The sequence below is a fragment of the Coccinella septempunctata genome, chromosome 9, assembly GCF_907165205.1.
Source record: "Coccinella septempunctata chromosome 9, icCocSept1.1, whole genome shotgun sequence".
Lineage (NCBI taxonomy): Eukaryota > Metazoa > Arthropoda > Insecta > Coleoptera > Coccinellidae > Coccinella > Coccinella septempunctata.
In genome coordinates, this window is record NC_058197.1 from 8,636,048 (window position 1) to 8,660,119 (window position 24,072).

Sequence of the window (24,072 nt, forward strand, 5' to 3'; positions counted from 1 at the left end):
CGATCAACGAGTGCAAAATATGAATTGGCCCATTTTGTCAGCTGTTAAGGAATATTTGTGATTTACAGTTCAATTATCGTTGTAAAAACAAATTTGTCAACATTTCAACACTACCGAATAAGGGTTCAAAGGAGTATTTACTGTTCTTCTTCAAGATAATTTCCGTTTGGCAACTTGAATTCGTGAGGGGAGTAATTCAATATGATTTTAATAAAACACAATTGATTGGTCAAATATCCAATATATTCAGTTGATAGAAAGGTAATTTTCACTATATCTATTCAGGAAGAATATTTGAAGAACAAACTCGAATAGATTTAGCAATTTCTGATTCTCAATACATGCTCACAATTCAAATTACGTATTTCCAATACAGTTTCTTTGAAACTTAGCTATATCCTATAGCTAAGTTTCAAAACTTAGCTATATCCTTCCCGAATGTTCGTTCATCTGATTTTTTCTGGCTCAAATTCCAAAAACACCGAATTATTAGCTGTAGTTTTTGAACTAATACATTTTCACTCACCAATAATCGCTTATAAATACAACATATTCGTTAGTCGTAGGAAAGTATTCAAATTATTTTCAAATATCAATTGACAATGCTCTGTCAAATTCTAAACAGCGCTACCTACAGTGAGAAAAACGAAACTGATCCGACCCACGAAATTAAAAACAAAATCGAATCAGTGAATACACCATAGTTTTAGACATCTTAGCTTTAGTCAGAGTCTCTATGACTTTAGTTCAATCGTTCAATGACATAGAACAACTACTGACAACTGCCTGTCTTTGAGGTTAGGTACGTTCCTCTTTGGACGAGGAGCTAAATGCTCATACCCGTACCGACGTTGCCAAGTCTGTCGTCTACTTTTTAAGCCACAGAACATTTGTAAACTGTCAACTGTCCATCTCTGACAGCCTGTCTACTCATTTCACATGTTTTATTTATTTTTATTTTGTTATCAGAGACCGTTTATTATTTACATTTTTCATTAATATTCTTTGTGAAATTGTGGTAATAGTTATATGAGAAAATCTGTGATGACCAATGCAACACAAATAACCGGGTTGCAATCACTTGCAACATGATTAACAACAAGAAGTTTTGAGTGGAACGTTAAATTAAACTGATATATCTACATATAACAACATAAGAGCCTGTAACGTTCCTCGAACAATTGAAGAACAGAACAGAATCATTACTTGGAAGACTGAACCTGGTCGAAAAGCCTTCCTGGTCAAAACAAAGATTTGGAATATTATTGGCCACTCCAACCTTCTAGCCTCACAAAAATTGTGGAGGCAAGCAAAAGCGTCATTACAAGTAAAAGTAAAACTCCTCACTTGACGAATATTTTCGTTGTTCCAAGGTATAAAAGAGTGGTATTTAACTTCATCTAGAACTTTAAGAATATTTATTTGGCAATCTGTAATAGATATATAAAAAGTAAGTTGATATTAAACTTTTGATATGATAACTATCATCATCATATATCAAGATTTCTGAATTAACTATAAATTTTCTTTCAGTGAATACAGAGAGTACCTAATTTATTGAAATTTTGAAAACAAATCAAGAAGTGGTGGATTTTATTCCCAGAAGATAAGCCAGATATACAAAAGCATTCAAGAGCTTAGCAGCCTACAAATAATTTATAATTGGCCTTTTACCTAGGTTACTCTATAAAATATTTGGAACAAAATATTCGAGGAAAATATTTCACACAAGGGTTAGCACAGATGAATTCATGTATATTTAGAGAAGGGAATAACGACCAACCTGTAATAAAATACTGCTATGAGGATTGTGAAACTCTGGATCCATATGGATTGCGTCTGGTAGACCATTGTTCCTGGCCTTTATTTGTACAGCGTTTGTACGGGTAATAAGAGATGGAATGAATATTTTCTCAAAATGTAAATACATAATATTATGTAATTTAGTTGTATTAAATATTCTTGAAAAGATGCACTGTTTCATTGAAAAGGTGTATTCAATATAGGTATATATAAAACAGGAACACTATAGTAGTAGTAATAAACTTTATTGAAACAATGTTTCCAAGGGCTAACAACTCAGGTCTTCCTGACCAGGAACAGTATAAAATTATAATCGATACAAAATAGAACTAGTAAAAAAACAGCATAAATTAATGAGTATAAATAAAAATATAACTAGTATAAGTCAGCGCTCCTAATAATAGCATTTTTGTTGTCTCCTCGTCAAGTAATTTATGTGAAGCTTCTTATCCTAAAATACAGAAATTTCTCCAGGAATAGGAAAACGTCCAACAACACAACAAGAAAATGGCATAATTATTCACTTCCTTCTAAAATACTGTGCGACTTTCCCATTGAATACTTTCATTAACATTACTGGCATTAATAACGCACACTGTTGGCTGAGGAATCACTAGGACTAACACCACCATCAAATTAAAAACAAAAATAATGCATTTCAATGTACGTATTTTAACTAAAAGTAAAATAATATTCCAAATTATGTATTATTTTTGCCTATACAACACCTCCACAATTTTATTTTGACGTCTATCTGACAGCTGGTTGAAGTTTCAGTACTGAAGTTGACAGTTTCAGAATGAGAAGTAGACGTGGCAACGTCGGTACGGGTATGAGCATTTAGCTCCTCGTCCTCTTTGGTACGTTGACGGATTAGGGTTAGGAAACAGAAAAAGGAAAAACAGATTGAAACAGACTACTTCTTGTTTTCAGAGACGGGCCATTTTTTTATGTATGTTTGTGTGGATTCTGCTTTATGTTTTTCAGAGTTGCCTCGGACGTTTTTCACACCATGTTATCTATATGCACACAAAGTTTTTGCATTTCACCCGATAAGGTTTTGCAATTTGGCGAATTAGTTCATTGATGAATGATATTCCAGTGTTCCACGAACTGTCTTCAATCGCTTTCTTCCCTAGGAAGTTGTTTGTTTCTCATGTTTTACGTATTTCAGTTTCGTTTAGAGAATTCTTATTAGACGATGCAAGGTATTCTACTTTCAGTTTAGCCATTAATTACTTTTTCTTATTCATTTGAACTTAGTTCCTTACTTGACAATTTCACCATCACCTTCTGGTGCCTGTAGATCACATCTATTCATTCTGACGATTATTACAGGGGATCCAGAAGCCCTGAACTGTTGTACACTCTTGCAGTTTACACGACTTCACAAAGAGGTAGAGGTGAGTGCTTGAGAACAAGACAACTGAATTTTTCGCATGATTTTAATGAGCCTCACACTGATCTTAGTTGGCCAACTTGGTTATTCTACTAAACTAAACTATTGCCTAAAAGTGCCATTTACGTCACATCACAGATTTCGATGATTATTTTTTTTATAGATAAACCTAGGATAGAATAAACTATAAGGTTGAGTTATTCGAGCGCTGAACAGTGAGAACAGTTGTGTCACACTTTCTTACTGCGTTTCTTCATCATATAGAAAATTGAAGAATTAGGATCGCAGTAGAAAATTTTTTGACTTTTTCTAAATACCTTTACAGTTTGACATTATTTAATTTTTATGACCATTGAAAAGGAACTCCACTATAAAATCCGTTTCGGCCAAAATTCTGTACTTTCTCAAGGCAAAGTCACTCTCTTCTAAAATAAGAAGACAAATGAGAACAACATAAATCTCAACATCAAACATCTATAAAGAATACAAATCTCATGTCCTTTTCCTGATTCAACATATTATAACAATTAAACTAAATGGATGATAATTATTATACTTTTGTTCTTTTAGTTTATTTTATACATTGGATCAAACCTATAAAAGTGAGTTGTCTCACTATTTTATTTATTATACATAAATTTTTTATTATGCTACCTAGTTAAGCCGATTCAACATTTCAGATCAAATTTTAAATTATTCAATCAGTTCGAAAATTCATTTACATGTATATCCAGAGTTATTTCTGTAATGAAGTCTATGACTGTCTGAATCTTCAATGTATCATTGTTTTTCTTGTTTTTGAATCTTCAATGTATCATTGTTTTTCTTGTTTTTAGGCCGCAGAAAGCTCAAAAAGGCCGAAACGTCGTGAAGGAGTAGTAGATGATATGAGAACAAATTGTAAGTGTACCTGGCAAACAGTTTAATGAAGGACAAGGCCCTTAGGTCTGAGAAGTATCTTCAACGTCAATGTGAGTAATTTTTGTTTCTGATCTAACATTACTTGATGAAAATAATCAATACAGAAAATATTATGATTATCCTTGAAGCATCTAAGTTTTCAAGGTGATTTCCCAACATATGTATTACAATCTAAAAATTTCATATGTATACATGCGTCAGGAACAGCTTTGGTAGATTGAAGTTTGGAATACCGAATACTGCCTTTACCTTGCATATTTGTGCAGCAGAACCTGAACTATTTCTTTTTCGGAATTGTAGAACTTTGCGATTATTGCTGTATGCGAATCAAGATCTGTAGAATATTAAAATGTAATATTTAATTAAATAAAATTAAATCTTGAATGGGAAGCCGGGTTGAGTGACACCTTATTTCTAAGGTTATTCGATTGTCTTTTCAAAAATGCCACACACTTGACCTTTTTTGTTAGTTCTTCGAAAAAAAAAAAAGGGTTGAATAGTTACAATGGCAAAAGTTGCAGTGGAACATGCAAATGATGAAAACTTTTTACTATAAAAGATTTTCAAAATCTCCATCAAAACAAACATAACCTATTCTCAAATTCGGCCCTTACGTTTTAGAAAACTTATCTTTAATGTGGAGTGTTGCCGTATTAGATTAACTTTAATGGAGTTATTTGGGTGCTTGGCAAGTGGGGGCTATTCGATTCAAACAACCATTGTTAAAAACGTCTATATTTCGACGCTATTTTTTAGCGTCCTGATGAAGAGGCCGAAAATAGCCTTGAAATATAGACGTTTTTAACAATGGTTGTTTGAATCGAATAGCCCCCATTTGCCAAGTACCCATATAACTCCATTAAAGTTTTAGAAAACTTCATCTTGAATTTAGTTTCTGAAATTCTTTAGGGTCTTCACTCCCAGTCTCTGAAACAAAATCAATAAAAAAATTGAAATAATCGGTTTGCTGCTGCGTAAATTCTTGCACATCAGATGGAAAAAATTGTTGCCTGACAATGAATGAAAAATGGAATGGAAATGGAATGGAAACTTGCCGAACCATCTGTAGCCTGTAGTTCGGGAAATTTCCATTTTGACGCCCCTCAACGGCCATGCTTGTGTGCCGAGTGTTCCATCAACGAAGCACATCACTTTACCATCTGAAAGGCACATTCTTGTAATTATCTGTTAATTCCTTCAGGAGATACCCATTGCCAACCACTGAATCATATGCATTTCATCTTCGGGTTAATATTTTTGAAATCTACAACTGATGTAACGTATTCAAACTTTAGCCAAAGAAGATAATGAACATTAACTCTCTTCAAGCTAGTGCATATTATGATATTATACTGATCTCTTGTATCTTCCATGCAAATAACTGGATTTGGTATGCCTTCAATCAGTTTGTATAAACTTCAATTATGTTCGTCACATATTTTCCGAAGAGATTCGACATTGTGATAAAATACGTAATAACAGAAACTTTAATGTAGAACGGGCAACATAGCGTTTATTTAAAACCCAAAAATGTTTTGACAAGCGTCATAACCCCACATTTTCGTACTATACAGAGTGAAATGTGTCAAATTTCCATGGCCAACCGAGTGCTAAAATAAAAGTGAATGGAGTATATGTCGAACTACTGGTTGACTTCCCGAGACAGAGGGCTTCATCCTCGCCATCCAGGACCAGGTGATTCCGACAAGGAACTACATGAAATATATCGCCAAGGATGCCTCAGTGAAGGACGATAGCTGTCGTTATGGCTGTGCGACACATGAAATTATCCAGCACATCACTGGAGGATGTCAGAAGTTCGCAGGCACGTACAAAAATAGACACGATGCTGTTGCCACGATTCTTCACCAAGAATTGGCAATAAAATACAAACTTTTAACGTGAAAAAAGGTTCCCCATTACAATAATCATCCGGATGCTGTATTGGAAAATGATCAGCACAATTTCTACTGAGATCGCACGGTTCTCACAGACCGGAACATAACTCATAATAGACCTGACCTCGTATTGCTGGATAAGGATGAGAACAGAACACTATTCATCGACATGGCGATTCCATATAATAACAATCTTTTAAATAGACACACCGAAAAAATTCCAAAATACCGATATCTAGACGAACAAACCAGGAGACAGTGGAAGTTAAGAGAGATCAAGACCATCCCAATTGTCATTTCATCTACAGGCCTGATACCAAAGAAAATACCAGAGAACTTAAGGAAATTTCAGTTGGACGAAAATATTTATAGTGTCATGCAGAAGGTAAGGCTTTAACAGACGAATTCGTGAAAAATCTTCAGAAATAGGGTTGTGAAAACCCTAATGAATTTCAGAAGATTCTGCATCTTCCGATTGAATTTCAATCGATATTTGAATTCATCTGCATGATGTACGTATTCTCTCAATTGTTCTACATCTCGGGGCTGTGTTTTACACACAACTAACTTTGAATGTTCCCAGGGGAAAAATCAGAAGGTGTCAAGTCTAGGGAGCGTGGGAGCCATTCAATCGGCCCTCTTCTAACAACCCATTCCTCCTGGAAAAGCTCTGCGAGCCATTAACTCCTTACTTTCACCCAGTGGGGCAATGGCTCACTGATTTTCAAGAGAATGAATTGGTAGAAGAGGACTGTAATGTCTTGAGGTTTCTTAGAAAATCAAACACTCTGAGGGTGATCTCATTTATTTCCACATTAGACATTCGGTCATCTTACATACCAATTTTCAACTGGTTCGCGTTAACAGTATGTGTTCGCTCCATGCAATCATAACGCATGCGCACAAGAATAAAGTGCGTACATTACACTCTCCCCTCCTTATTTGGTTATTTCCCGATAAATCAATATTACATTCTAATACAATAATTCACAAAATTTGAATCAATAACGCCACCTATCTGGCGACTTTCTCAATCTTTTAGGTCTATTCTGTACCAGCAATGATGTGCGTTGCGGTGTCACTTTCTGAGCCCTATTTCCTTCCTCAATCATTCTACCGTCGACATCGCTCGGCAATTCATCACTGATACCATTTTCCAAACAATGCTCATTTGAAACATCATTATTACAGTGATCATAAGAATCATTGGCAACTTCATCATTATCGTCGAAACTAGAATCTATATCTCCGACATTGGATATATCAAAACTGACCAGTTGATTCTGATGTCTTTTCCAAACCAAATCGGTGTTGTAAACTTTCACTAAATACACATTTTTACCTAAAATTTTCATTACATGACCAACTACCCAATTTGGTTTGGTTACATTTCTAAAGTCCTTCGCATAAACATATTGTCCCAAAGTGAATCTCTCTCTCCTTCCTCCTCTAAAATACTTTAAGTTATTACTCTGAGATTTTCTTAAATTATTTTTTACAGTTTCAATATCTTTAGGTGGTTTTTGAACATTATCGGGTTTAAGAAGGTCAAATCTGGTTCTGATCTGTCTTCCAAAAAACAAACGTGAGGGGGATTCACCCGTTGAACAATGTTCAGTTATTCTATAAGTCATCAGTAACCTACACAGTGAACGATTCATATCGAAGTTACTGTTACGATTTTGCAGCTCTTTTATGAGAAAATTTTTCACAGTTTTTACACTGTTTTCAGCAGCACCATTAGAAGCTGCATGGTAGGGAGGTGAAGTTATATGCTGTATACCATTTTGTGTCAAAAAGTTTTCATATTCCTCCGAAACTAACTGACGTCCATTATCAGACACTAATATCTTAGGTATACCAAAACGAGAAAAAATTTCAGTTAATTTTTCAATTGTGTGACTTGTTGTGATACTATTCATTACAAAAACCTCCAACCATTTCGAAAATGAGTCTAAAACAATTAAACAATATTTACCCATTATGGGACCTAAAAAGTCTATATGCACTCTTTCCCATACTTCATTAGATATAGGCCAGGATTGTAACTGTCCTTTGTTAGGGTTTCTCTGTACTGATTGACAGACCGTACATGATTTACACATCATTTCGATGTCTTTGTTGAGACAGGGCCACCAAACATATGATCTTGCTAATGACTTTGTTTTTACTATTCCCATGTGACTATTATGGAACATTTTTAGAACTTCCTTTTGGAGATATCCCGGAATAATGACTCTATGCCCCCACATTAAAACATTATTTACTATAGATATTTCGTACTGCCTTCTTAAGAAGGGTTTCAAATGAATATCCGCTACTTCTTTCGGCCAACCTGACAATGTATATCTATAAACTTTCGATAAAATTTCATCTATTTGTGTTTCATTTTCAATTCTTTTCAAATCTATTTCTATCTCATTACAACCGCTAACATAATTTATACTATACAAATCTTTGTTAATCTCGGAATCCATCGCATTCAATGGTAATCGTGACAAAAAATCAGCAATGTTCTTACTAGATTTAACATATTTAATTTCAAAATCAAATCCGCTCAAAAAACAGGCATATCTTTGAAGTCTATTTGCTGCCATGATAGGGATCCCCTTCTTAGGACCAAATATTGAAACCAGGGCTTTATTATCAGTGACCAACGTGAATTTATGACCGTATAAGAACTGATAATACCTTTTCACTCCAAAAATTATACTATATGCTTCCTTATCTATCTGACTCCACCTTTTTTGTTGATCGTTCAGAGTTTTCGAAGCAAAACAAATTGGTCTTTCCACACCGTTTTCGAAAATATGCGACAGAACTGCGCCGACTCCATAGTCTGATGCATCCACTGTTAAATTCAGTGGAAGCTCCGGATTGAAATGAACCAGAAAGTTATCCGACTGCAATATTTCTTTGACCGTATCAAACGAATTCTGACATTCTTGATTCCAATTCCAAATTGAATTTTTTTTTATCAAATTATAAAGTGGATGTAATACTGTTGGTACATTCGGGATGAACCTATTGTAATAATTTATTGCCCCGATGAATGAACGAATTTGTGACACATTCTGAGGAATTGGAATATTTTTTATAGCCTCCAACTTCTTTTTAGATTTATGTAACCCTTGCTGACTAATTTCGAATCCTAAATACGAAACGGAATCTGAAAAGAAGGTACATTTTTCCATTTTAATCGTTAAACCGCAATCCTGTAATATTTGCAAAACTTTTTCTAAATTTTCTACATGAGATTTAAAGTCTTTACCCGTTATAAGTATATCGTCAAGAAATACGCAAACATCTTCCATATCACCGAAAAGTTGATCCCTAATTCTCTGAAACTTTCCTGGTGCACATTTTATACCGTATGGTAACCTATTATAAAAAAATAGACCTTTATGAGTCGATATTGCCGTTAATTCCGCCGATTCGTTTTCAAGTTCTATCTGTTGATACGCTGTGCTCAAGTCTATTTTAGAAAATTGTTGACCACCATTTAATTTAGCATATAAATCATCAATTCTCGGAATTGGATATTTATCGTCATTTAAAACAGGGTTCAAAGTTAATTTGTAATCCCCGCAAATGCGGACAGAACCATCTTCTTTGAGAACTGGTACAATTGGTGTACCCCAATCACTATGTTCGATAGGTGTTAGGATATTTATGTCAACCAACCTATTCAGTTCCCTTTCGACCTTTTCTTTTAGAGCATATGGCAGTGGCCTTGCCTTGAAAACTTTAGGAACGGAATTTTCTTCCAAAAACAATTTCAATTTGAATTTATTAAAACAACCAATTTTATCAGTAAAAACATCTGGAAATTTCAATTTCAATTTCTCTATCCATGTATTATTATTAGCTATGTGATTTACAGCTTGAAATTTTATATTGAAAGCAGATATGAAATCACGACCCAAAATTGCAACAGTACTTTCTTTGATAACACAAAATTCTATAAATTTGATTTCATTATTGTACTTAACTTCGATATTTATTTTTCCAAGGGGAGAAATTCTTCCTCCTGTGAAATTTATCAAGGTAATACTAGTAGGATTTAGTGTATAATTTTCAAAATATTTTTGATAAACTGAATATGGTAAACAAGAAACTGCAGCGCCAGAATCTAATTCTAAAATAAATAACTTATTGTTTAAAAGAACTTCAATTGTCATTGGATTCGAAACATTTGATTCTACAGTAAATATTGGAAATTCTTCTATATCACAATTTTCATTTGAATGGTCAAGTTGTACATTATAAACTTTTTCCTTTTTATTCCTACAATTCGACGTGTTGTGAGTTTTAGTACTACAATGAGCGCAATACCTTGGTTGTTGTTCCTTGTTTTTAAAGAAACATTTACTTCCTGGATGTTTACCCCTACCGCAAATGGAACACCAATCCACCTCTCGGTTTCTGGCAGGCACGACTGCGCTGGAACGCGCTCTCGCTGCGCTGCGTTGTACCTCTCTGCGCGGGGGAGTCCCTTGTACCCGGTAGATTTCCCGAGGTTCTTCTTTGATAAATGATGGATCGGCATTTTCATCTTGATTTCTCCATGTAATTTCAGCTGCTGTAGCCAAACTGACGGCCTCTTCGAATGTTGTCGTAGCCCGACACTCACTCAACATTTTGTCCATTATTTTTCCCGGATTCAAACCACATATAAACTTATCACGGAGAATATGTTTCAATTGATCACCGAACTCGCATTTCACACACAAACTGCGAAGCTTCACTGCCCAGTCTTGAATGTTCTCGTTCGGAGATTTTCTTGCCGCATAAAACTGGCATCTTTCAGCAAAAACGTTGGTTTTCCTACAGTAGTACTCGTTCAACAGTTTAACGACTTCCTCGTAGACATTTTCTTGTGGTTTTCTTGGCACGCAAAGATTTTGAAGAAGGATATATGCCTCTTGAGACAATCCATTTAACAGAATTGCACGTTTAATATCACTGTCTGTTATTGTGTTCGCCACGAAAAACTGTTCGAGACGATTGATGTGCACAGTCCAGTCATGAATTTTTGGATCAAATTCTAATTGCAGACCCACAGTTTTAGGAGTCGCCATGTTGATCACACACGTGTTGTCCCGAAAAATTTATTTCGATACACGACACACGTTATCAATTTGTAGTAATTTTATTGAGTTCGTTAATAATCCTCGTCGCCACTTGTAATGTCTTGAGGTTTCTTAGAAAATCAAACACTCTGAGGGTGATCTCATTTATTTCCACATTAGACATTCGGTCATCTTACATACCAATTTTCAACTGGTTCGCGTTAACAGTATGCGTTCGCTCCATGCAATCATAACGCATGCGCACAAGAATAAAGTGCGTACATTACAAGGACCAATTCAATGGCCACCAGACTTGACACCTTTAGGTTTCTCCTCTGGGGAAATGTTAAGGCGGTTGTATATAAAACATAGCCTCGAGCTGATGAAAGTGAGAATACGCACAGCATGCCGATAAATTCGAGTTGAAGTTTTAATAGGTTACATTTTGTTCCACAAAATAATGGATAACATTTCTTTTATAGTGAAGAACTTTTCATTATTTTGACGGTTCATTGCAACTCTTGCTGAAGTAAATATTCTACTAGTTTCTTATTTATCGGAAATACTAAGAGAAACTTTCGAGTGCAATTGTATTATTGAAAATACAATCGAATTATCTTTGAAACAAAGTGTTAATCAACTACACTTTCCACACAAGATTCTAAGGGATAGCACAGAATCACGTTCATAAAATACTGAAACATAAACTATGAAATCACGAGCAACCAGGTTATGCGCATGCGTATTCGAGTCGGGATTCAAAATATATACGAGCTTTTCTAGGTATAACCAGGTATATCTACGTGATATCCAGGTGTATCCATGTATATCCACAGTATATCTATTCCACATTCACAACCTTGTACCAGTACATACAGGCTGTCCCAGAACTCAACGTCAAGCCGAAACGGGGTGACAGGATTGATTGTTACCATCATAAGGAAAATCAGAAAAAAAATCTATCCCATGCAGTTTGAAAATTATGGGCAAATGGGCATTTAAAAAAAACCTGAAAATTTGGTCGAAGTGTAACCATTTTTCGGTTATTGTGGTTGATTTTCATTATTTTTGTTAATTTAAGCTTTGGAACCGTAACCCTAAATAACATTTCTAGAATCACAGTCAAAAATAATGACACAATTGCCCCAAGTTTCTCAGAATTAATACTATTGGTTATACCATAAATTCAAAATTTTCAAAATTTGTCGACTTTGATTGGCCCTCCTTCAAAAAAAATGTACTAGAGTGCCTTGGCAAATGCCATTAAAAGTTGGCGCATTTATTCAGGATTGTAAAATGGTGCGATACTTGTTAGTTTCAAAATAAAAAAAAGAAGAGAAAAATAAAAACCTCAAGTAACCCTATTTTTTGCTCCCAAGAAAATTATCACAATAACAAAATAACTACAGCATTCTATATCAAAAAACAAACATTTTGTTTCCCACAAAAGTTCAAGACTTGTACGTGGGCAGTACATATCAAAAACCAGCAACCTGCACAAGAATTGCGTGCACACAACTAAGAAGAGAGAAAAAACTAACAAAAAATTACAATGCCAAATTAAATAAATTTTCACACATTCGGAACAGGTAGTGTTAGATGAAATTGTTTCTATTTGTGAACGTATACCAGAAAGATGTGGGCTTGCTTCGAATCCATTCTTTTATTTTCTTATTAAACGTTGATTTTGCCTTAGTTTCCTTGATGTTCTTCGGAAGTATATTATAAAGTAAAGGTGCCAGGTAGGTATGCGATTTCAAGCCAATAGTCTTCCTTGGCATAGGTAAAGGGATGTTCGGAGATCTCATATCTTTTCCAGTTTTTGCAGGTACATGTAATTGATGTTGGTACATGAGGAGGGCACGGGCGTATAGTTGATGTACAGTAAACATGTTTGACAACTCGTATAGCTTTTCTGTTGGGTAAGTAATGGGCTTACGGTACATAATTTTTAACACCCATTTTTGAACTACTTCTATGCCCTTATAATACGTATTTGCTATCCCTCCCCATGATAGTATACCATAATTCAAATGAGGTTCAACCAGTGCCCGGTATACCTTCGTCAGTTCGTCTTGCTCACATATCTCTCTTAAAGTTTTGAATTTTCCCAGTAGCGATCTTATTTGCTTACCTATTCTACTCAGTCAAAATGTTTTTTATTCGCACAAGTTCTTGGTAGGTTCCATCTATCCATCTCTCTGATAATTTTGCCATAAAATTAAGAACCTACCAAGAACTTGTATGAATAAAAAACATTTTGACTGAGTAGAATGGGTTAGCAAAAATCGGGTTACTTGAGGTTTTTATTTTTATCTTCTTTTTTATTAGTATCAAACTAACAAATATTGTACCATTTTACAATCCTGATTAAATGCGCATTTGCCAAGGCATTCTAGCACATTTTTTTTAAAGGAGGGCCTATCAAAGTCGAAAAATTTTGAAAATTTTTAAATTCATAGTTTAATAAATAGTATTAATTCTGAGCAACTTGGGGCAATTGTGTCATTATTTTTGACTGTGATTCTAGAAATGTTATTAAGGGTTACGGTTCCAAAGCTTACATGAACAAAAATAATAAATCAACCACAATAACCGAAAAATGGTTACACTTCGATCAAATTTTTGTTTTTTTTTAAATGCTCATAATTTTCAAACTGCATGGGATAGATTTTTTTCTGATTTTTCTTATAATGGTTACAATCAATCCTGTCACCCCATTTCGGCTTGACGTTGAGTTCTGGGACATCCTGTATATCGAATCGTTAATACTTGTGTTCTGTGATTACCCCATCGGAAAATATTTTAGCCAGAATGTTTCATTGCCACAAACACATCATAACAATTTTAAGAACAGAATTCGTATTTCTCAGAAACGCCTAATGATTACCTATTCTTTCGTGATTATCCCTGTACTTAAAAGGTCACTTTGGACGTTACTGACTAGGCTGAATAGACAGGTCGTTAAAAACATAAGCCACCTTGATCAAAGAAGAAGAGAAGAACCCCTTTCGGATTCTATGATCAACAACATCGTCCCTAGCGAAACTACTCTTTTCACCTCTCTTCAGTTCAGTAAGTTCAGTCCCGACATCAGGTAGTGCCGATTGCAGGTAACGTAAACGAGTGACTTGAGTGCGCGTGCAGTGTTCTAGTAGAAGCAAAGACACATTTTGTGAATTTCGCAATATGATCGTTATAGCCGAAAATTTTATTTGGGTTTTTTGTTCGGGGGACCAAAGTACGTAAGTTCCACATTTTTTTTTGCAATTCGTGTTTCAGGTCAACCACCGAGATTCAATTTAGTTGCGCAACTGTTGTCAAGTTACAAAATTAGTGCTATTCATTTATCAGGACATGCAACTATATGCATACCTAGGCGACTAAACAGTTGCGCAACTAAAAATTGCATGTCGACTGCTGACCTTCAGTGTAAACGAAAATTTTTACCAACGAATTACTAAGTACAAGAGGTGCAGGCGTACCTCCATAGTACTAGCAAAATCTACAATTCTGCTTCTGTTGTATCAGTGCAATACAAAGATTATAGAGTTAGGAAGATAGGAAACAGCCTCATATCGCTAGTACTAAAAAGCCTATACGTTTTGGCCTGTGTTGCACCCAATTGACAATCAGGTGGCGCTAAAATCGTGCTCTCAAATGTTGAATAACAGTTTTCTGTTGTATAAATGAATGGCGCGAAATTCAAATCATATCCTTGGAAGAAAGGGTGCGAAATTTTAATTCTATTCCTTGAATAAAGGTGCGCGAAATTCGAATTCTACTCTTCATATTTCGAATATCGACTTGTCGAAGACAGAAAAAAATCCTGAACGACATAACAAAAGTAGGGCTTTGTTTTGTGATCAGGATGTTTTTTTATGTAAACATTGTTGGGAATAAATTTTTAAATGAAATACTCAGTTAGATTTGCTGAACGTTTTATTTGAAATATTCAAGAAAATATGACAAAACTGAAGATGACATAGGATGTATTTAGGTGAGAATTGTTTTAAACAGAAGTTACAACAAGTCACTTTTGAAAATACCTGTATACAGATAATAGAGCTTTGAATATAGGACACAAGTATATGATGAAAATATATCATCCTGGTGTTATATACATGTTTTAATTAATAACAATAGTTGAATTTGTACAATTTTCATCAGAAATTATGAATTTGATATACAATCATAACATACACATTTCAAGAATATTCAACATATTAGTTAGAGAATTTTTCGAACCACAATTAAAAAAACCTTAAACAGTTGTACAAGTCAGTAAAGACATGTCAGAATAAGGACAAAGCTGTTTGTGCCTCTTTGGATAGGAATTTTTTAGATTCGTTTATCAACTGAAAAATTGCAGTTTTTTTGCTGGATAAAACTGGTTTAACAGGCTTACCTTTGCAGTAGCAAATTTGTGATTTCCTTCTATTCAGCTTAGCTCGTAAGGAGTTGATTGTCCTCTTCATATCTTGCAATTTTTTGTCTCTTCTTAGAGATTTTGAAAATTTTTTCGAATGTGAAGTTCCAACGGGTGCACGCAAAGGAATATCTGAAAAAGGAGAAGTTGTGGTAATCTAATTATATAATGAAATAATTTATTTAATATAAGATAAATAAGTAATGCTCCTTATTATTTTTGTGACCGATGTGTAGGAAGACTTACCATCAGTATTTGAAATTACACTCTCAAGCTGCTTGCTTTCCATCTCAGGTGTTTCCTCCATCAATGGAATGATTACTGCATACAGAAAATAAAATATTGAATATATGATTATTGAGTAATGCATTCACTAATGCATTGCGGATATGTAGAAAGACTTACCATCAGTATTTGTAACACACTCAATATGCTCGCTTTCCATCTCAGGTCGTGGTCCCTCCATCATTGAAATGCTTACTGCATACAGAAAAAAAACTATTGAATATATGATTATTCAATTGTATTCATTGTTTTTTGAATTAATATAGATTCAAGATTTTTTATATTCTTATTAAAAATCCCAACTGTTTTTTCAAAAAGTCTAAAGCACTTCTCTGCGACCTCACACAAACAGTTGGAGAAGCTTTAATCAAATTTCCATACTGCTTTCGCTTTCGCTCTTCCAATTTGTCAGTTTCAAGTGCACTCTTTGACACAATTTTTTAATCTCCTGATCACAAAACCTGAAATATATCCTACCACATCTTCGCAATAAGGGGTCAAATCCTACACAGCAGATGAAGAAAAATTATAATTCTCCATTTGCTCTGTCATACTCTCCTCCAATCTTGAATATTCAGGACTATTTAAAATGCATTCATTATCGTCATTGAACGTAATGGTTTGACCACTTCCACATGATAAAATTGGAAATTTTTCAATGTTTGTCACATTGTCGGTATCTGGACCTCTAATTTCTGCATGCACTAGCAACCATTTGAAAGCACTTTCGAAATGTCTTGCAGTCGGGTTATTATTATAACCACCTCTTGACCTGATTGCACCAAAGAACAATTCCAGGTGGTCTTGCAAGAGTTTGTTGGTTAAAATATATTTGAGGACTTTTTTATGGATAACATATGTATGAAACAGTTGCTTCAAGCTCTTGATGCAGATAAAAAATCCAAGGAATCCCGTTTTTCTATTGGAAATTCAATTTTCATTGAAGAAAAGGTATGGTAAGGCCATACCTTTTCTTCTTTGACCTATTATAATATATCAAAAACAAATTTTGAAATTTCTTTTTCGCATATTCTTGGGATAGAATGTCCTAGATTCAATAAAATCTGTGTCCTTCACTAACTCATTATTACTGAGTAATTTATTCCAGCAGATATCGCACCTTTTAATAGACTCATTTTTGAAAATTATTCCAACTACTGAACTTATGATGTAAACGATTGTAAATCTGGTGAGTTTTGTCCTATTGAACTTGATAAATTTAGGAAGAACTGTACTCCTTTGTAGTTCATTTAATTCTGAATAAACTTTATGGAAACACTTAGATTCTAAAAAAGATCGTAAAATTTCCAAACAATCTCATGATGACAGATTCTTTCGACAATCAGAACCAAATGAATGTTCTCCCATTGAGTTGTTGAGTGTTAAAGTGTTAAATGACATTATGAAACGTACAACATCAGGGTTGGTATATCTTATTCCATTGGAGTGAATATAGCTGAAAAAGTTCTCAAGGCAATCCTGATTGGACTATAATTTGGGACTTGGATAAATAATAACCTTCAAACTATAGATTGATTTTTTTACGCTTGGCACAACAACATCCCGATTTTTGACTGGGAAGAAGAAAGTCATGCTCTTCAATATTTTTTTCAGCATGATGTTAAAATTCAACATGTCCTGAAGTTTTTGCGACAGCTTCTTATGTATTTCTCTTTTTGCAAGCTTCAAAGCAGGACTTTACTACAGTCTGGAGTTCTGCAGGTAACTTCTGGATAGCATTCTGCAATATATATGCAGATTTTCTAGCACAGTCACCTTTTGATTTCAATATCTCTCCTTTCAATTTAATTTTCTGGAATCATAAGTGCTAATATATTTATGTGTTGCCCTTCAAAATGTGAAAGCCACTGAATTACACAGGGGCACTCCATACAGTAGCCTTTACAATACCGTCAACTGTTTCTACAATGCCATCCGATTAATCCGAAAACGAGCAACCATCAAACCAAAATTGTTCTCCTAGCTCTAGAAAGTTATAATTGAAAATTCTTTCATTCCGAGCTAGTGAATCAACTATGGGTTTGCTAAATGGTAGCATTAGAGATTCCCTCAGAGGGAAGGCTTCATCACCCACAAAAAATGTGGAATTTGTTCGGCACCATGGTATATTGAGGGAATTATCGAATAGTTTCTGACCAAACGATGAATATGAATAATCTGCACCTGCTGGCATTGTAGGCGTGGTATTGTGCAATTAATACCTTTCTTGATACCTCGTTTCAAACGCGCCTATTATCCAATTCCTCAATACGCCTTCGAAATCTAAACTATTCAAGTCTGGAGATCTGGCGGGCCATTACTGATGTCTCCCTCCCATCCAATTCAACTGTTTTCATTCATAAGAGGTAAATCTTCCAATACCAAGGGCAAATCGAAGAACCAATCAAATAATCGCCAATATTACCCCTCATATTTAGTGAAAATTGCTCTTGAAAATGGGTTTCTACAATTTCATACGGATTCTCCTCGAAAATTCATAATTGAAGCTTCATCAGGATTTGGCGATCAGAATGAGGATTGTTCAATAGTCTATTTAAGTATCACTGACAAAAATTAATCTTCGGATGAAAATCTCGGGACGGGAGGGCTTGCTGGTGAGGATATAGCAAAGATCTGCCTAACAACTTCATGACTTGAACACTAATTTTTCTTGTACTGGCTATTGATTTTTTTCTGTTCTGTTCGTTCATAACTGCCCCTTCGAGTCGTTTTGTTCCCACACTGCGTGGTCTACCTGATCTGTAATAATATATTCTATATCTTCATCCTCATCGACAACATCAGAATAATTGGTATCATCTTCCCTACTATATTTACTGATGAAATCTCCAAAACTAAAAATTACAAAAATCATTCTCGCATTTACTCGTATATGACTATAAACCGGTGAACTTGAATTATTAATTACTAATGTTTTGAGAGCTGCCACGAATTGTGGAGAATTTGGATTTGTATTGCTTAATGCATGTTGTTAAAAAAGGAAAACCCTCAAACCGCAAAAGTTTCCATAATTCCATAATTGACCTCATTGATAGTCCACCCCTAACTGATTAAATTCAAAATGATCACTACACTTCCCACTGTGAAAATGTTTCCAATTATTAATTTTGGGCAACATATCTGACCAACATTCTAAATGAGACGAGTTGTCAGACAATGCAGAACGTTATTTTTTTTTCTGAATTGTGGAACTGCGAACTTTTTAATGAATCAAATAAATCAACCCTGCTCTCACGTATTATTCGATGTTTTCTTAGATATCCAAAATGGGAAGGTTTTATCGTTTTATTTTTTTCACGAATATATTTGAAAATTGTTACACGAAAGAGAATTCTGTAAATATTTTGCGATAGGTCATGGATAGTACAGAATCACATTTTTTGGTACTCTTGAGTGAATTTTGAAATGAATTTATCTAGCAATTTTGTCTCATGACCATTTTTGTCCAAAAATTTATTCAATTCAATATGAAACATGTTAACCATTTGAACCGATTGCTCACTTGCATAATTCAACCGAATTTTGTCATCAAATTCTTTGAAACTTACAAAAAGATGTTGACTCAATACATTTTCTGAAAATAAGCATTTCCTACAATTTTGACATTCTAAAAATTTTTAATTTTTTCAATATGTAGCCGCCTACATAAGAAGAGGCGTGATTTTGATCATCATCCTCATCAACAGCATCATAATTATTGGTATGTTCTTCCCGTATCTTCATTTTCCCTATTATATTTACTGATAAAATCCCCAAAATTCCCTAATAAATTACAAAAATCGTTTTCACAGTTAAATGACTTGTACACCGGTGAACTTAAATTATTAATTACTAAAGTTTTAAGAGCTGCCACGAATTGTGAAGAATTTGGATTTGTATTGAAAAATCCATGTTGCCTCATTTGTCCAAATAAATTTTCAATAGGATCCTGATTGAAATTTCTTAAATTCAAAAACGTCAAACCCTCAAACCGCAAGAGTTTCCATAATTCCATAATAGACCTCAAAAATTCTAGAATTGATTTTAAAATTCCGCATTCAAAAGGTATATTAGAAAGAGGAGTTTGCGAATTTCTAGGTGCAGGCAATTTAAAATATGATCTGTCTCGTGCTTCTTTTATACATGGAGAGAGCAAGTTTTATCATTTATGGTCCATCTTCCACCTGTAGGTGATTTTGCCGAGTTTCTCAATTGGGAATTAATGAAATGCTTGCTAACTGAATTAAAATTTTCTTCAATAAATTTGAATATACCGTCACTATACAATCTGTTTATTTCACTATGTTTAGTTCTTTTATTTATCAATAATGTTCTCAATTTAGGTGTAGGTAGTATCCGGTACACATCCTTTTCGACTTTATTTGAATCATCAGCCTCCTTCAGGAATGAAAATTTATGTCTTCTGTTTGAATGTGATGAAAGGCTTATATTATTATTAATATCAACAATAACGTCTTCATCTGGCAAAGAATGCCAGTGGTATCCAAAAACAATTATATTTTGATGCCCACAAAAAGATACATGGTGGGAGCATCAAATCAGTTTGAAAAATATGCAGAACGGAAAATTTAATGAATATAAAATATATATACTGGAAAATGCAACAATATTTATTTATTTACAAGGAATGAATACATCATCAAATTGTTACACCCCAGAATTACAAATACAATTATTAGATCCAAAGATAAATCACAATATATTTACTAGTGTGGTTTTTTCTTTTCTATTTGATTTTTGCGTAATATTGCAAAATTTCAAACAGAAATAGATCCTCAATATCAAAAAGAACTTAATATAATCTATCGGGAATTCAGAGCATGAATGTTGAAAAGAGAAGGTGTGCTTCTTCAGTTCTTTTTTCAATTTTATTCTAACATTATTCTGGATTGACAACTTCGGAAATGATTCTATTGAAGTATTATCCAAAATATGGATAAATTCATAAAAACTATTTGGAGGAATCTTTAAATTGGCAATAGATGGTTTCGTTGCTCAAATCTTTTTGATATACAGCGAAATTCACGCATTTACGTTTATCTAAACATTTTTTTGTTAAATTCTCACAAACATAAGACAGCACATTTTTGTCGTTGTAATCCTTCGGATCGACTCTTAAAACTTCAAAAAATACATTATTCTCTGGAAGAGATAAAACATTTTCTGAAGACTCTTCTGTCTCCAAATCATTGAAATTAATGAGCACTTCTGATAGGTCTTTAATACAATTACCCCCTTTCATACGTTGAAAACATTGGAGACATTTTTTTTAAGAAACCTTTGAATTGAATAGGGGTGGGGTTTGTTGCATTTCCTCCCTGAGTGCTTATATTACCAAATAAATTTTCCAGAGCATCTTGAATTTAAATATGTATCTTGTAAAGATAAACTTCACTCTGGAATTTAAAACTTCGCATAGCAACTGCTCTGATGGTTTGTCTCCAACCTTTTATGAACCTAAAAGTATTCGTCATATCTTTATCATCCCCTTGAAAATGTTGAGGTATTCAGAAATTCCCAATGATTTCAAAAGTTTGTAGGAACGCGTAGTGCTCCTGTTTAAGCCTGCTGGGGCTTCGGCAGTGGGGCTTACCGCAGTACTGCTCTCGTTGGCTGATTTTGGTCGCTCGGTACCAGTGAGCGACAGGGGTTGGTTCTCTTTGTGTCTACCAGAATGCACAAATCAGCTACAAACTTGGAAGCTCTAATAAGGTTCCCCTATTCTTTTCTCTTTTGTAGATTGGATAATGCTTCCACATTTTGCAGGATTTCTATACATTTCGAACAAGTCAATTTTGACTCAATGCATTTAACAACAAATCCTGAAATATAGGTAAAAATATCCTCAACAGAAGTTGTCAAATGCCATGAAGATGAACCTAAAGAGTCGTGGCCCCTAAAATAAATATCTGAATCATTTGATTCCCCCAAGTCACCTTCATTCATCTGTGAACGTTAGTTTGTTGCGAGCAGAAGAACAATTCAAAATTGTTGTGCTGCCTAACGCTATCACATTAGCAGTTTCAGAACCCTTAATTTCTGTTTTAACCAACAGTCTTTTGAAAGATGCCTCGAACTGTATTGCTGTAGGGTTGTTGTTAAAACCGTTTCTCGATCTTTCGGTACTAAAAAATGACCCCAAATAGAAATTTCAAAGTGCCTCCTTTCACATATTTGTAATACAGGCCTTTGAAACTTTCTATTCCTATAAGAAACCCCTAAAATCCTGCCATTCTCATATATGCCAATAAAGGTTTTCCATTTATGAAAAAATTATTGAAATAATGTTTGCATTCCTCAAATTTTTCAAAAAATTCCATTTCTGTGTTTTCTGATAGTGGCTACTTATGTTTCTGAATGATTAACTTTGATTTTTAAAAAAGCTTTATTGACTATTGTTGAAGTGGACAATGTTAAAGTCTCGACATTCAATACAATCATGACAACTATGGTAATTAATATTACATGTAACCTACTATTCCCCTACTCATAGGATAATTCCTAGTATCAGTGTAATACAATATCCCAAAATGAACCATGGGTCTTTTATAGGTAGATAGGAGGATTCTAATATGTAACTGGCTTCTTATAGAAATATTTACATTAATTAGATTTGGAATTCAAAGTATCGAATACATCGTTGACTATTCTACAAAATTCAGAAGTCTCTGCAGATGAGTAGTAGAACCTACTTTCAAATCTTCCCTCAAAAAATCGAATGCATCTGCAACACTCCTACTGAAAGTTTGTGCTGCTGTGCATACTTTCATTTTTTCTCGTGCCCACCTGATATGTGTCATTTTTAATTTGTTGCCTGCAACCACTGCTTCACTTTCCTGAATGTTGACTAATTGTTCGAAGAATTTCCATTCGATAGTGTTGTCTTCTGCAGTTTTTAGAATTTTTTTTCGCCCAAGCAATTTCTTTTAAGTTTGATCTAAGCGATATCTAAAAATATAAAAACATTATCCCCCGTTATAGGAGGAGGGAAATATGTTTTCACGGGATCCTTAAAAAAATTTGCTCCAAGTGTACCAGCCATAGCTATATTGGAAGCAGTCCCATCAAAAGTTGAAGAAGTTATAACCACTCCACTTCATGCACTTTTTCAAGGCATTGTAACACAAAATTTACCTTTTCTGATCCTTTCAGTTTATCGATGAAAAAGTATCCTACAGGAACTTTAAAGTGTCCATTCACTGCAGTCACCATTACACCCAACACAAATACGAGATACACTCAAACGAAGATTCGAATACTGGGATAAACGTAAACACAGAAAATGGCGTATTTGTAAACATAAACATAGAGATGTTGGACACACTTTTTCTGGTTGTTTACGTTATCTTCCCCTTCCTCTATCTACGGTTCATTCTAAAGTCAAGAAACACATATTTCAGTTATGTGAATACTCTGCTAGCGTAAATAGTAATCTCGAAGTAACTACATATTAAGCTCGTTCATTCAATCCTGTTGTTGAAAAAAATCACTGATAATCACTTAAAACTCAAAAAAAAAAACGGTCAAAAAATATAAATTTTCCGTATCGTTGCACAGAACACGTATAGAAGGGAAACTCCCCTTCTATGAGTTGGTCACTGTTTTCAGCGACCTCATGCGGTGGTTTATGGAAATAGAAGCGCCCTGTGGCGGCCGATATTCGAAACAAATGAGCGCGAAAATTTTAAATGCTTCCTATTTAAAATCACTTATTTTGATTTCAAGTTCGGAATGGAAACAACGTACTGGAATGAATCAATATAGCATGTGAAGATCTTTATTACCATTCCAGTACGAGTTGTTTTAAATCCAATGTTCTCAGAAGTTTGATGACTAGAATAAAAAAAAAACACATGTAAAGGCAATGATAGAACGATATTTTTTCATACATCACAGTGTATGGTCTTACTTCATTCCTACCTCCTTCCATGCCTCTGTCACATGTCAATGCCTAGGTTTCTTACACGATTTCAAATATTTTTGACGGGTTATCTGCTTTATGGGATCATACATACCTGGAGCATTTTTATTTATTTTGTATGTTGTATCAGTGCCCTTCACAATTGCATTAACACGTTTACACCAAAAATACAAACTGCATTTTACAAATAAATTACAGGCAGCAGTTCCTGAGTCAGAATGTAACTGACAGTGAAATTTAATTGCTGCTGTAATATACCTTTGATAAATATAAAAAAGTGGAATAAGATAATACAAACGTGAAAAACACTTAGTAAGGTAAAT

The 24,072-nt window shown here is 34.3% G+C and overlaps 2 protein-coding genes across 2 annotated transcripts; both read right to left on the reverse strand.

Moving 5' to 3' along the window:
* Positions 1–7,022: 7,022 nt before the first annotated feature.
* LOC123321094 (uncharacterized protein K02A2.6-like) lies at positions 7,023–11,102 on the reverse strand. Its single transcript, XM_044908597.1, has 2 exons — positions 9,293–11,102; positions 7,023–7,363 (listed from the first exon to the last, which is right to left on the reverse strand). Exons 1-2 carry the CDS (start codon positions 11,100–11,102, stop codon positions 7,023–7,025), a joined length of 2,151 nt encoding a protein of 716 aa, XP_044764532.1.
* A 2,951-nt stretch (positions 11,103–14,053) lies between these two features.
* LOC123320481 lies at positions 14,054–16,701 on the reverse strand. Its single transcript, XM_044907813.1, has 3 exons — positions 15,928–16,701; positions 15,769–15,843; positions 14,054–15,654 (listed from the first exon to the last, which is right to left on the reverse strand). Exons 1-3 carry the CDS (start codon positions 15,989–15,991, stop codon positions 15,389–15,391), a joined length of 405 nt encoding a protein of 134 aa, XP_044763748.1. The 5' UTR covers positions 15,992–16,701; the 3' UTR covers positions 14,054–15,388.
* Positions 16,702–24,072: the final 7,371 nt, after the last annotated feature.